This window comes from Notolabrus celidotus, unplaced genomic scaffold (genome assembly GCF_009762535.1).
Source record: "Notolabrus celidotus isolate fNotCel1 unplaced genomic scaffold, fNotCel1.pri scaffold_89B_arrow_ctg1, whole genome shotgun sequence".
NCBI lineage: Eukaryota > Metazoa > Chordata > Actinopteri > Labriformes > Labridae > Notolabrus > Notolabrus celidotus.
The window spans coordinates 63,368-76,542 of record NW_023260448.1 but is presented as its reverse complement, the minus strand read 5'-3'; the positions used below and the strand labels follow the sequence as shown (position 1 = coordinate 76,542).

The window sequence follows — 13,175 nt, the reverse complement described above, 5'->3', positions numbered from 1 at the left end:
CAGTGATTCGGTCCACGAGGACTAAACCCTCAAACTGTCCTAGAGTCTGATGAACCCCGCCCTGCAGCTGCTGACGTCATGCTTCTCTTCACAGCGCTGCGCCCCCTGCTGGTGAGCCGAGCGGCTGAGCAGCGTGTGAGCGTGTTTCATGAGTTCTTATAAAAACCACAGAAGAAGAAGAAGAGGTGGTCTCTGTGTGAGCTCTGCTTGCAGAGTGAAAGAGCCGCTTTCATTCAGCCGATCTTTAACGAGTCGTCACTTTGACGACTTTAACGTTTACAACGTTTGTTTCCTGTTTCAGGTTCGACACGATCATCGTCATCTCCGCTCTCATCGCTACGATCATCAACTCCGCCGTGACGCCGAGTAAGACTTTATTTAATGCAGTGACTTCCACTACAGAGTCATGTCTGTTTTTAATGCAGTGACTTCCACTACAGAGTCATGTCTGTGTTTAATGCAGTGACTTCCACTACAGAGTCATGTCTGTTTCTAATGCAGTGACTTCCACTACAGAGTCATGTCTGTGTTTAATGCAGTGACTTCCACTACAGAGTCATGTCTGTGTTTAATGCAGTGACTTCCACTACAGAGTCATGTCTGTTTTTAATGCAGTGACTTCCACTACAGAGTCCTGTCTGTGTTTAATGCAGTGACTTCAACTACAGAGTCATGTCTGTGTTTAATGCAGTGACTTCCACTACAGAGTCATGTCTGTTTATAATGCAGTGACTTCCACTACAGAGTCATGTTTAATGCAGTGACTTCCACTACAGAGTCATGTCTGTTTATAATGCAGTGACTTCCACTACAGAGTCATGTCTGTGTTTAATGCAGTGACTTCAACTACAGAGTCATGTCTGTGTTTAATGCAGTGACTTCCACTGCAGAGTCATGTCTGTGTTTAATGCAGTGACTTCAACTACAGAGTCATGTCTGTGTTTAATGCAGTGACTTCCACTACAGAGTCATGTCTGTTTATAATGCAGTGACTTCCACTACAGAGTCATGTTTAATGCAGTGACTTCCACTACAGAGTCATGTCTGTTTATAATGCAGTGACTTCCACTACAGAGTCATGTCTGTGTTTAATGCAGTGACTTCAACTACAGAGTCATGTCTGTTTATAATGCAGTGACTTCCACTACAGAGTCATGTCTGTGTTTAATGCAGTGACTTCCACTACAGAGTCATGTCTGTGTTTAATGCAGTGACTTCCACTGCAGAGTCATGTCTGTGTTTAATGCAGTGACTTCCACTACAGAGTCATGTCTGTGTTTAATGCAGTGACTTCCACTACAGAGTCATGTCTGTTTATAATGCAGTGACTTCCACTACAGAGTCATGTCTGTGTTTAATGCAGTGACTTCCACTGCAGAGTCATGTCTGTGTTTAATGCAGTGACTTCAACTACAGAGTCATGTCTGTGTTTAATGCAGTGACTTCCACTACAGAGTCATGTCTGTGTTTAATGCAGTGACTTCAACTACAGAGTCATGTCTGTGTTTAATGCAGTGACTTCCACTACAGAGTCATGTCTGTGTTTAATGCAGTGACTTCCACTACAGAGTCATGTCTGTGTTTAATGCAGTGACTTCCACTACAGAGTCATGTCTGTGTTTAATGCAGTGACTTCCACTGCAGAGTCATGTCTGTGTTTAATGCAGTGACTTCCACTACAGAGTCATGTCTGTGTTTAATGCAGTGACTTCCACTACAGAGTCATGTCTGTGTTTAATGCAGTGACTTCCACTACAGAGTCATGTCTGTGTTTAATGCAGTGACTTCCACTACAGAGTCATGTCTGTGTTTAATGCAGTGACTTCCACTACAGAGTCATGTCTGTTTTTAATGCAGTGACTTCCACTACAGAGTCATGTCTGTGTTTAATGCAGTGACTTCCACTACAGAGTCATGTCTGTGTTTAATGCAGTGACTTCCACTACAGAGTCATGTCTGTGTTTAATCTTAATCTTGTTTCCTGTCTTGTGGTAGTCGGGGGAATCACCAGTCGTCAGATCCTGGACATAGTCTTCATCCTGAGAGTCCTCAGACTGATCCGGGTCGTCGACAGCATCAAGAGGTTCAGACCCCCCCCCCCCCTCATGTTTCAGGACTCGTTGTTGTGTGTTTGTGTTTAATTGGTCGCCTTGCTAACGATGTGGACCGTGTTCCCCATCAGGTTTCGTACCATCATCAACACCCTGATCCGGATCGGACCCGCCATCCTCACGTTCGGACAGCTGATCGTTGTGAGTTAACAGCTAGCATTAGCATCAAACCACCTGATCATGTTTAATCCACGGCTACTAAGTGGCGTGAGCATCCTGGTACTGAATGTGGCTCCGCCCCCTCAGGTGATATACTACATCTTTGCGATGGTGGGGATGGAGCTGTTCAAAGGGAAGGTGAGGTACGTGGAGGACCTGACCGACGAGACCAGGGAGTACTGCGGGAACGTTCTGCTGAACGGATCCACCTTCGCTCAACTCAACTACTGCAAGAACAACTTCAACAACGTGGTCTCCTCCTTCATCCTGCTGGTGGAGCTCACCGTGGTCAACCAGTGGCACGATATCCTTCCCCTGAACGCCTCACAGGGGGCTGCCAAGTTTAAAGGGTTTAATCTCATGTACCTGAACGCCTCACAGGGGGCTGCCATGTTTACAGGGTTTAGTCTCATGTACCTGAACGCCTCACAGGGGGCTGCCATGTTTACAGGGTTTAATCTCATGTACCTGAACGCCTCACAGGGGGCTGTTTGTCATATTTACAGGGTTTAATCTCATGTACCTGAACGCCTCACAGGGGGCTGCCATGTTTAAAGGGTTTAGTCTCATGTACCTGAACGCCTCACAGTGGGCTGTCATGTTTACAGGGTTTATTCTCATGTACCTGAACGCCTCACAGGGGGCTGCCATGTTTAAAGGGTTTAGTCTCATGTACCTGAACGCCTCACAGGGGGCTGCCAAGTTTACAGGGTTTAGTCTCATGTACCTGAACGCCTCACAGGGGGCTGCCATGTTTAAAGGGTTTAGTCTCATGTACCTGAACGCCTCACAGGGGGCTGCCATGTTTACAGGGTTTAGTCTCATGTACCTGAACGCCTCACAGTGGGCTGTCATGTTTACAGGGTTTATTCTCATGTACCTGAACGCCTCACAGGGGGCTGTCATGTTTACAGGGTTTAATCTCATGTACCTGAACGCCTCACAGTGGGCTGTCATGTTTACAGGGTTTAGTCTCATGTACCTGAACGCCTCACAGGGGGCTGTCATGTTTACAGGGTTTAGTCTCATGTACCTGAATGCCTCACAGGGGGCTGCCATGTTTACAGGGTTTAGTCTCATGTACCTGAATGCCTCACAGGGGGCTGCCATGTTTAAAGGGTTTATTCTCATGTACCTGAACGCCTCACAGGGGGCTGCCAAGTTTACAGGGTTTAATCTCATGTACCTGAACGCCTCACAGGGGGCTGCCATGTTTACAGGGGTTAGTCTCATGTACCTGAACGCCTCACAGGGGGCTGTTTGTCATGTTTACAGGGGTTAGTCTCATGTACCTGAACGCCTCACAGGGGGCTGTTTGTCATATTTACAGGGTTTAGTCTCATGTACCTGAACGCCTCACAGGGCGCTGCCATGTTTAAAGGGTTTATTCTCATGTACCTGAACGCCTCACAGGGGGCTGCCATGTTTACAGGGTTTAGTCTCATGTACCTGAACGCCTCACAGGGGGCTGCCATGTTTACAGGGTTTAGTCTCATGTACCTGAACGCCTCACAGTGGGCTGCCATGTTTAAAGGGTTTATTCTCATGTACCTGAACGCCTCACAGGGGGCTGCCATGTTTACAGGGTTTAGTCTCATGTACCTGAACGCCTCACAGTGGGCTGCCATGTTTAAAGGGTTTAGTCTCATGTACCTGAACGCCTCACAGGGGGCTGCCATGTTTAAAGGGTTTAGTCTAATGTACCTGAACGCCTCACAGGGGGCTGCCAAGTTTACAGGGTTTAGTCTCATGTACCTGAACGCCTCACAGGGGGCTGCCATGTTTACAGGGGTTAGTCTCATGTACCTGAACGCCTCACAGGGGGCTGCCATGTTTACAGGGTTTATTCTCATGTACCTGAACGCCTCACAGGGGGCTGCCAAGTTTACAGGGGTTAGTCTCATGTACCTGAACGCCTCACAGGGGGCTGCCATGTTTAAAGGGTTTAGTCTAATGTACCTGAACGCCTCACAGGGGGCTGCCAAGTTTACAGGGTTTAGTCTAATGTACCTGAACGCCTCGCAGTGGGCTGCCAAGTTTACAGGGTTTAATCTCATGTACCTGAACGCCTCACAGTGGGCTGCCATGTTTACAGGGTTTAGTCTAATGTACCTGAACGCCTCACAGTGGGCTGTTTGTCATGTTTACAGGGTTTAGTCTCATGTACCTGAACGCCTCACAGGGGGCTGCCATGTTTACAGGGTTTAGTCTAATGTACCTGAACGCCTCACAGTGGGCTGTTTGTCATGTTTACAGGGTTTAGTCTAATGTACCTGAATGCCTCACAGTGGGCTGTTTGTCATGTTTACAGGGTTTAGTCTCATGTACCTGAACGCCTCACAGTGGGCTGTTTGTCATGTTTACAGGGTTTAGTCCCATGTACCTGAACGCCTCACAGTGGGCTGTCATGTTTACAGGGTTTAATCTCATGTACCTGAACGCCTCACAGGGGGCTGTCATGTTTACAGGGTTTAATCTCATGTACCTGAACGCCTCACAGGGGGCTGCCATGTTTACAGGGTTTAGTCTCATGTACCTGAATGCCTCACAGGGGGCTGTCATGTTTACAGGGTTTAATCTCATGTACCTGAACGCCTCACAGGGGGCTGTCATGTTTACAGGGTTTAATCTCATGTACCTGAACGCCTCACAGGGGGCTGTCATGTTTACAGGGTTTAATCTCATGTACCTGAACGCCTCACAGGGGGCTGTTTGTCATGTTTACAGGGTTTAGTCTAATGTACCTGAACGCCTCACAGGGGGCTGTTTGTCATGTTTACAGGGTTTAATCTCATGTACCTGAACGCCTCACAGGGGGCTGTTTGTCATGTTTACAGGGTTTAATCTCATGTACCTGAACACCTCACAGGGGGCTGTTTGTCATGTTTACAGGGTTTAATCTCATGTACCTGAACGCCTCACAGGGGGCTGTTTGTCATGTTTACAGGGTTTAGTCTCATGTACCTGAACGCCTCACAGGGGGCTGCCATGTTTACAGGGTTTAAACCTAAGCTGGACTAAGTTAATCTTTGGCAGGCTAAGCTAATCCAGACCATGCTAAACTAGGCTTTAGTCGCCATGGTTCCTTAACGTGTCTTCACTGCTCAGCAGCGGCTTCGCCTTGGTCACACACGTGTCCGCTCAGCTCTTCTTCATCCTCTTTCACATCATCGTCGTCATCATCATCATCAAGTAAGACTTTTAAAAACAATGTTTTCATGATTCAAGTTAAACTTCTATGGGGACTGACTCACTGCAGGAGACACACTCTAGTGGACTCTGGAGGAACTGCAGGAGACAGACTCTAGTGGACTCTGGAGGAACTGCAGGTGACATACTCTAGTGGACTCTGGAGGAACTGCAGGAGACACACTCTAGTGGACTCTGGAGGAACTGCAGGAGACACACTCTAGTGGACTCTGGAGGAACTGCAGGAGACACACTCTAGTGGACTCTGGAGGAACTGCAGGTGACACACTCTAGTGGACTCTGGAGGAACTGCAGGAGACACACTCTAGTGGACTCTGGAGGAACTGCAGGAGACAGACTCTAGTGGACTCTGGAGGAACTGCAGGAGACAGACTCTAGTGGACTCTGGAGGAACTGCAGGAGACAGACTCTAGTGGACTCTAGAGGAACTGCAGGTTTTGGGACGTCCCATTAAGGACGTTGATGTGTAATCCTGTCATGTCTCTTGTCTTGCAGCATCTTCGTGGCGTTCGTCCTGGAGGCGTTCTTCTTGGAGTACTCGGTGGATAAGGGGGACCTGCAGTCGTCTCTGGAGAAGAAGATCGAGGAGCTGGAGCTGGCCGTGGCTCAGTATGTAGACCACCAGTGATGGGAGGAGCTTGTTTGATGCTTTCCTCTGATTGGTCTAATTCAAACACAGTGATGGTATTACACGGGGGTGATGAAGTCGTCCTCTTGTTCTCTCCGTCAGGGAGAAGGTGGAGGATAATTTGGTGAATGCCATGGAAACCTGCGACAACGACCTGGGAACCGTCCAATCAGCAAACAGCAAACCCACCCTGATGTTTAAGATCGCTTCAAAAAGTAAGAACCCGTCTGAGCGAGCACGGAGAGAGAGCAGAGGGTAAGAGCACCGCCAAAACACTCAGGGCTACCCCATAAGCCCCGCCCCCTCCATGTTAACAGATGGGACTTCTGTTTGCAACATTTAAAGGATCAAATATTAAAACATTAAAACATTTATTAATATGAAACATGGTGTGAAAGAAGAGTCTGATAAGAACTAGAGGACCCAGGACGGCGCCCTGTGGGACCCCTTTTTTAATTCTCCTACTCTGGAACGTGAACTTGGACGGACTGTTTCCTGAGAGTCACACTGTCTCAGTGTTTATAGAGAACCTGAAGGTGAGCTCAGGGGATCCAAGTCTTGATCATCAGTGACCGGTTGTGTTTCCTCTCAGGGTATCGGACCGTGGACGCTCTGCTGCAGCGGATGTTCGAGGCCGATCTGGACCCCAAAGACCTCGCGGAGGCCGACGACCCCGACGGGAACTTCTCCAACCCGACGTTCAGCCCAGCCTAGAGCTCATGTACAGATTTATAAATAAAGGGAACCAGATTCATATATGAAGCTTTTTATACTCAGACCTGAAGAGTCCAGGACCACCAGTCCACATGTAGTGTTCTATTTTTATACGTGCTCCTGTCGCTCTGTGAAGAATGTATTTCTACATAAAGATTATTTACACCCTTCATCTCTGCACGGCCTTTATTAACACACCCTGAGCTGAGACTCCCCCTGGTGTTCAGAGAGGGAACTACATCAACATATTCACAGCTCTGTGTCCCCCTGGTGTTCAGAGGGGGAACTACATCAACATATTCACAGCTCTGTGTCCCCCTGGTGTTCAGAGGGGGAACTACATCAACATATTCACAGCTCTGTGTCCCCCTGGTGTTCAGAGGGGGAACTACATCAACATATTCACAGCTCTGTGTCCCCCTGGTGTTCAGAGGGGGAACTACATCAACATATTCACAGCTCTGTGTCCCCCTGGTGTTCAGAGAGGGAACTACATCAACATATTCACAGCTCTGTGTCCCCCTGTGGGTCAGAGGGGGAACTACATCAATATATTCACAGCTCTGTGTCCCCCTGGTGTTCAGAGGGGGAACTACATCAACATGTTCACAGCTCTGTCCCCCTGGTGTTCAGAGGGGGAACTACATCAACATATTCACAGCTCTGTCCCCCTGTGGGTCATACGGTTCACATGAAACCACTACAAACAGCTTTGTGACCAACACATGGTGACCCCGTACAAACAGCTAGCTTTAACCTCCCAGCTATCGTTCCCCTGAGACTGAACCAGAGGAGGAACTTATCCTCTCTGATCACAGTACTGACAGGGACACAAAGACCATCAGTGGTGGTCTCAACCAGTCTTGATATAAAATACAGAGTCCGCCCAGATCGAGACCAAACCAAGATAAGACTGAGTAAACATGCTTTAGATTCCAAGAAGAGACCAAGACCTTAAATAACTGTCCTAAAGACCGAGACCGGTCTCAAGACCAAGACCGGTCTCAAGACCAAGACCGGCCTCAAGACCAAGACCAGTCCCAAGACCAAGACCGGCCTCAAGACCAAGACCGGTCTCAAGACCAAGACCAGTCCCAAGACCAAGACCGGCCTCAAGACCAAGACCGGCCTCAAGACCAAGACCGGTCCCAAGACCAAGACTGGCCTCAAGACCAAGACCGGCCTCAAGACCAAGACCAGCCTCAAGACCAAGACCAAGACCGGCCTCAAGACCAAGACCAGTCCCAAGACCAAGACCGGCCTCAAGACCAAGACCGGCCTCAAGACCAAGACCAGCCTCAAGACCAAGACCGGCCTCAAGACCAAGACCGGCCTCAAGACCAAGACCGGTCTCAAGACCAAGACCAAGGCCAGCCTCAAGACCAAGACCAAGGCCGGCCTCAAGACCAAGTCCGGTCTCAAGACCAAGACCTTAAATAAGTGTCCTCAAGACCAAGACCGGCCTCAAGACCAAGACCAAGACCGGTCTCAAGACCAAGACCGGTCTCAAGACCAAGACCGGCCTCAAGACCAAGACCAGCCTAAAGACCAAGACCGGCCTCAAGACCAAGTCCGGTCTCAAGACCAAGACCGGTCTCAAGACAAAGACTGGCCTCAAGACAAAGACTGGCCTCAAGACCAAGACTGGCCTCAAGACCAAGACTGGTCTCAAGACCAAGACCGGCCTCAAGACCAAGACCGGCCTCAAGACCAAGACCGGCCTCAAGACCAAGACTGGTCTCAAGACCAAGACCAAGACGGGTCTCAAGACCAAGACCAGTCTTGCACTACAACACTAGTCCATAGAGTCCATGTTTGAGTGTCTGTCTCTTTAAATCTGAGTCACAGTGACTTTATATTAATTCAGATGAAATGTTAAATTTCAGAAACTCAAAGTTTCATTTAAGACTCTTTAAAGGATCCTGCTGGTCTGACTCCGGGTCAGCAGGGGGCGCTGTGGAGCTGCAGCTTTAAGATGGACACAGAGGAAGTGTGTGTGTTTGTGTGTGTGTGTGTGTGTGTGTGAGTGTGAGCGTGTCTCTCTCTCTCTCTCTGTGTGTGTGTGTGTGTGTGTGTGTGTGTGTGTGGTGCTGATGCTGGAGAGATGGAGCAGAGGGAGTGGAGGAGGATGCTGCTCGGATCCGAACAGAAAACAACATCCAGGTAAGGAAACAACAAACAGACCTCAGACCCGAACCCAAGACCCGAACCCAGGACCCGAACCCAGGACCCGAGCCCGGAAACACACACACACACACACACACACACACACACACACACACACAGGGGACCGAGTCGCGGGGTCGGGGTGTGTGTGTGTGACTGTGTGTGTGTGTTTGTGTGTGTGTGTGAGAGCTCAGGAGGATCCGGATCAGACACAGTCCGGACTCGTGGTGACACCTTCAGGGACCACTGGAGAAAAACCGTGAGCCCACCTCCAGAGCAGGCCCGACTCAGGGGGTGATGGAGATGATGGAGATGATGCGTTCAGGTGCTGAGAGGAGGGTGGGACTGAGCAGCCTGCCTCACCCAGCTGTTCCTCTCAGGTCATACATGAAGGAGCTCCAGTCATAACGTCCGGTCTGGATTTTCAAAATAAAACATAAAAACACATTACATCAAAAGTTTTAGTTTAGTTTAATTTAAAGTTTAGTTCTTAAATATCCTGACATTAATAAGATCTAATTATTAAAGTAAGAATGTAAACAAAGATCCACTAAACTCAGAAATATGTTTTTAAATGTTAAACTTTGTCTCCCCTCGGTGCGTTCAGGGAACACTGTGATCTCTGTGTGTGATCTCTGTGATCTCTGTGTGTGATCTCTGTGATCTCTGTGATCTCTGTGTGTGATCTCTGTGATCTCTGTGTGTGATCTCTGTGATCTCTGTGATCTCTGTGTGTGATCTCTGTGATCTCTGTGTGTGATCTCTGTGTGTGATCTCTGTGTGTGATCTCTGTGTGTGATCTCTGTGTGTGATCTCTGTGATCTCTGTGTGTGATCTCTGTGATCTCTGTGTGTGATCTCTGTGTGTGATCTCTGTGATCTCTGTGTGTGATCTCTGTGTGTGATCTCTGTGTGTGATCTCTGTGTGTGATCTCTGTGTGTGATCTCTGTGTGTGATCTCTGTGATCCCTCTGATCTCTGTGATCTCTGTGTGTGATCTCTGTGATCTCTGTGTGTGATCTCTGTGTGTGATCTCTGTGTGTGATCTCTGTGATCCCTCTGATCTCTGTGATCTCTGTGATCTCTGTGATCTCTGTGATCTCTGTGTGTGATCTCTGTGATCTCTGTGATCTCTGTGTGTGATCTCTGTGATCTCTGTGTGTGATCTCTGTGTGTGATCTCTGTGATCTCTGTGATCTCTGTGATCTCTGTGTGTGATCTCTGTGATCTCTGTGTGTGATCTCTGTGATCCCTGTGTGTGATCTCTGTCTGTGATCTCTGTGTGTGATCTCTGTGATCTCTGTGTGTGATCTCTGTGATCTCTGTGTGTGATCTCTGTGATCCCTGTGTGTGATCTCTGTCTGTGATCTCTGTGTGTGATCTCTGTGATCTCTGTGTGTGACCTGAACGCATCATGAACACAGATCTGTTTGTAAGGAGGCGGGGTCATCCTTTTTAATATTTTACAAACAAACAGGAAGTTAAAATGTTTGATTTTAACATTAAACACACCAAACGTTTCAGACTGAGGTCACCGTGTGTCGGATAATCTCAGGATGATCCGATCACCAGATCTACTCAAACTGTGACATCACAGATTGTTGAATCTCCTTATAAGGGCGTCACATCCTTCAGGGTCCAAAACAGGCGGCCATGTTTCTTTACCTGTCCCTTTAAACAGAGGAACAGGACTTCATAGGGTCAGAGGGTTCCTGTATGTTGAGTCCTGGAGCTCTGGGTTCTGTTGTCCTTTGATGCTCCTTAAAGAGACAGTAGCTGAAATGAGTGTTCTTAAAGAGACAGTAGCTGAAATGAGTGCTCTTAAAGAGACAGTAGCTGAAATGAGTTTTCTTCAAGAGACAGTAGCTGAAATGAGTGTTCTTAAAGAGACAGTAGTTGAAATGAGTGTTCTTAAAGAGACAGTAGCTGAAATGAGTGCTCTTAAAGAGACAGTAGTTGAAATGAGTGTTCTTAAAGAGACAGTAGCTGAAATGAAGTGTTCTTAAAGAGACAGTAGTTGAAATGAGTGCTCTTAAAGAGACAGTAGCTGAAATGAGTGCTCTTAAAGAGACAGTAGTTGAAATGAGTGCTCTTAAAGAGACAGTAGCTGAAATGAAGTGTTCTTAAAGAGACAGTAGCTGAAATGAGTGTCCTTAAAGAGACAGTAGCTGAAATGAGTGCTCTTAAAGAGACAGTAGTTGAAATGAGTGCTCTTAAAGAGACAGTAGCTGAAATGAGTGCTCTTAAAGAGACAGTAGCTGAAATGAGTGTTCTTAAAGAGACAGTAGCTGAAATGAAGTGTTCTTAAAGAGACAGTAGCTGAAATGAGTGTCCTTAAAGAGACAGTAGCTGAAATGAGTGCTCTTAAAGAGACAGTAGTTGAAATGAGTGCTCTTAAAGAGACAGTAGCTGAAATGAGTGCTCTTAAAGAGACAGTAGCTGAAAGTAAGCGTTTCACACAGAGGCTGAAATAAGTGCTCTTAAAGAGACAGTAGCTGAAATAAGTGCTCTTAAAGAGACAGTAGCTGAAATGAGTGCTCTTAAAGAGACAGTAGCTGAAATGAGTGTTCTTAAAGAGACAGTAGCTGAAATGAGTGCTCTTAAAGAGACAGTAGCTGAAATGAGTGTTCTTATAGAGACAGTAGCTGAAATGAGTGCTCTTAAAGAGACAGTAGCTGAAATGAGTGTCCTTAAAGAGACAGTAGCTGAAATGAGTGTCCTTAAAGAGACAGTAGTTGAAATGAGTGTTCTTAAAGAGACAGTAGCTGAAATGAGTGCTCTTAAAGAGACAGTAGCTGAAATGAGTGCGCTTAAAGAGACAGTAGCTGAAATGAGTGCGCTTAAAGAGACAGTAGCTGAAATGAGTGCTCTTAAAGAGACAGTAGCTGAAATGAGTGATCTTAAAGAGACAGTAGTTGAAATGAGTGTTCTTAAAGAGACAGTAGTTGAAATGAGTGTTCTTAAAGAGACAGTAGCTGAAATGAGTGTTCTTAAAGAGACAGTAGTTGAAATGAGTGCTCTTAAAGAGACAGTAGCTGAAAGTAAGCGTTTCACACAGAGGCTGAAATAAGTGCTCTTAAAGAGACAGTAGCTGAAATAAGTGCTCTTAAAGAGACAGTAGCTGAAATGAGTGCTCTTAAAGAGACAGTAGCTGAAATGAGTGTTCTTAAAGAGACAGTAGCTGAAATGAGTGCTCTTAAAGAGACAGTAGCTGAAATGAGTGTTCTTATAGAGACAGTAGCTGAAATGAGTGTTCTTAAAGAGACAGTAGCTGAAATGAGTGTTCTTAAAGAGACAGTAGCTGAAATGAAGTGTTTCACACAGAGGCTGAATAATACAAAGTTTCTGTGACGTCCTGAGCGCTGTTTTGAAGCTGATCGTCGGCAGTTCCTCCAGAGTCCACTAGAGTCTGTCTCCTGCAGTTCCTCCAGAGTCCACTAGAGTCTGTCTCCTGCAGTTCCTCCAGAGTCCACTAGAGTGTGTCTCCTGCAGTTCCTCCAGAGTCCACTAGAGTGTGTCTCCTGCAGTTCCTCCAGAGTCCACTAAAGTGTGTCTCCTGCAGTTCCTCCAGAGTCCACTAGAGTGTCTCCTGCAGAGAGCGCTTCGACAGGACTGGAGTAATTTTGTTGCAGGTGTGTGGGCGGGACTTAGCGTGTGTTCTTTCATGATTGGTTAACTTAAACCCTGACCTCTAAAGACCTGGGATCAGGGCTCTTTTAGAAACGTGTCTGATAAAGTTCAGATGTGATATCTTTAGATCAGAGATCTCACAGATCTGTTTATTAACCACTTCATCACTTCACTACAGACTGTGATCTCCACACGAGACGAAACAAGAGAGAGAGATGATGATGTGAATTAAAATATTTAATGTTCAACAGATTCAGAAATATCACAGGAAGTGTCTCTAAATTAATACAAACAAAAAAATAAATGAACAAAAAAGAATTATGTAAATAAAATAAAGTAATTAAATTTAAAAAATATATATAAATAAATAATAATTAAAATAATAAATATATATATATATATATAAACAAACATAAACATATATATAAACACTCAGAGGGGAGTTCAGAGAGTCTCTCTCTCTAACCCAGTAAAGGGAACTCTGGTGCTGCGCTCCTCACTGAGGTGTTTTATTTTGAAAGGACCGGATGTTGTGGTGGTTTTGGGTGGTGCGGGTTG

At 46.6% G+C, this 13,175-nt stretch overlaps 1 protein-coding gene across 1 annotated transcript; it reads left to right on the top strand.

Annotated features, from left to right (window-relative positions):
* The first annotated feature begins 78 nt into the window (after positions 1-78).
* Positions 79-6,994, top strand: tpcn3 (two pore segment channel 3). The gene is made up of 9 exons (XM_034679463.1): positions 79-133; positions 253-366; positions 1,996-2,083; positions 2,183-2,252; positions 2,358-2,574; positions 5,372-5,462; positions 5,976-6,089; positions 6,211-6,323; positions 6,701-6,994. The coding sequence occupies exons 1-9, from the start codon at positions 79-81 to the stop codon at positions 6,820-6,822; spliced, it is 984 nt and encodes a 327-aa protein (XP_034535354.1). The 3' UTR covers positions 6,823-6,994.
* The last annotated feature ends 6,181 nt before the right edge of the window (positions 6,995-13,175 follow it).

Coding starts and splice junctions, on each gene's coding strand:
- tpcn3 (XM_034679463.1), top strand. CDS start 79: ATGCTTCTCTTCACAGCGCTGCGCCCCCTGCTGGTGAGCCGAGCGGCT. Junction 367..1,995: donor CAACTCCGCCGTGACGCCGA/GTAAGACTTTAT, acceptor GTCTTGTGGTAG/TCGGGGGAATCACCAGTCGT. Junction 6,090..6,210: donor CTGGAGCTGGCCGTGGCTCA/GTATGTAGACCA, acceptor TCTCTCCGTCAG/GGAGAAGGTGGAGGATAATT.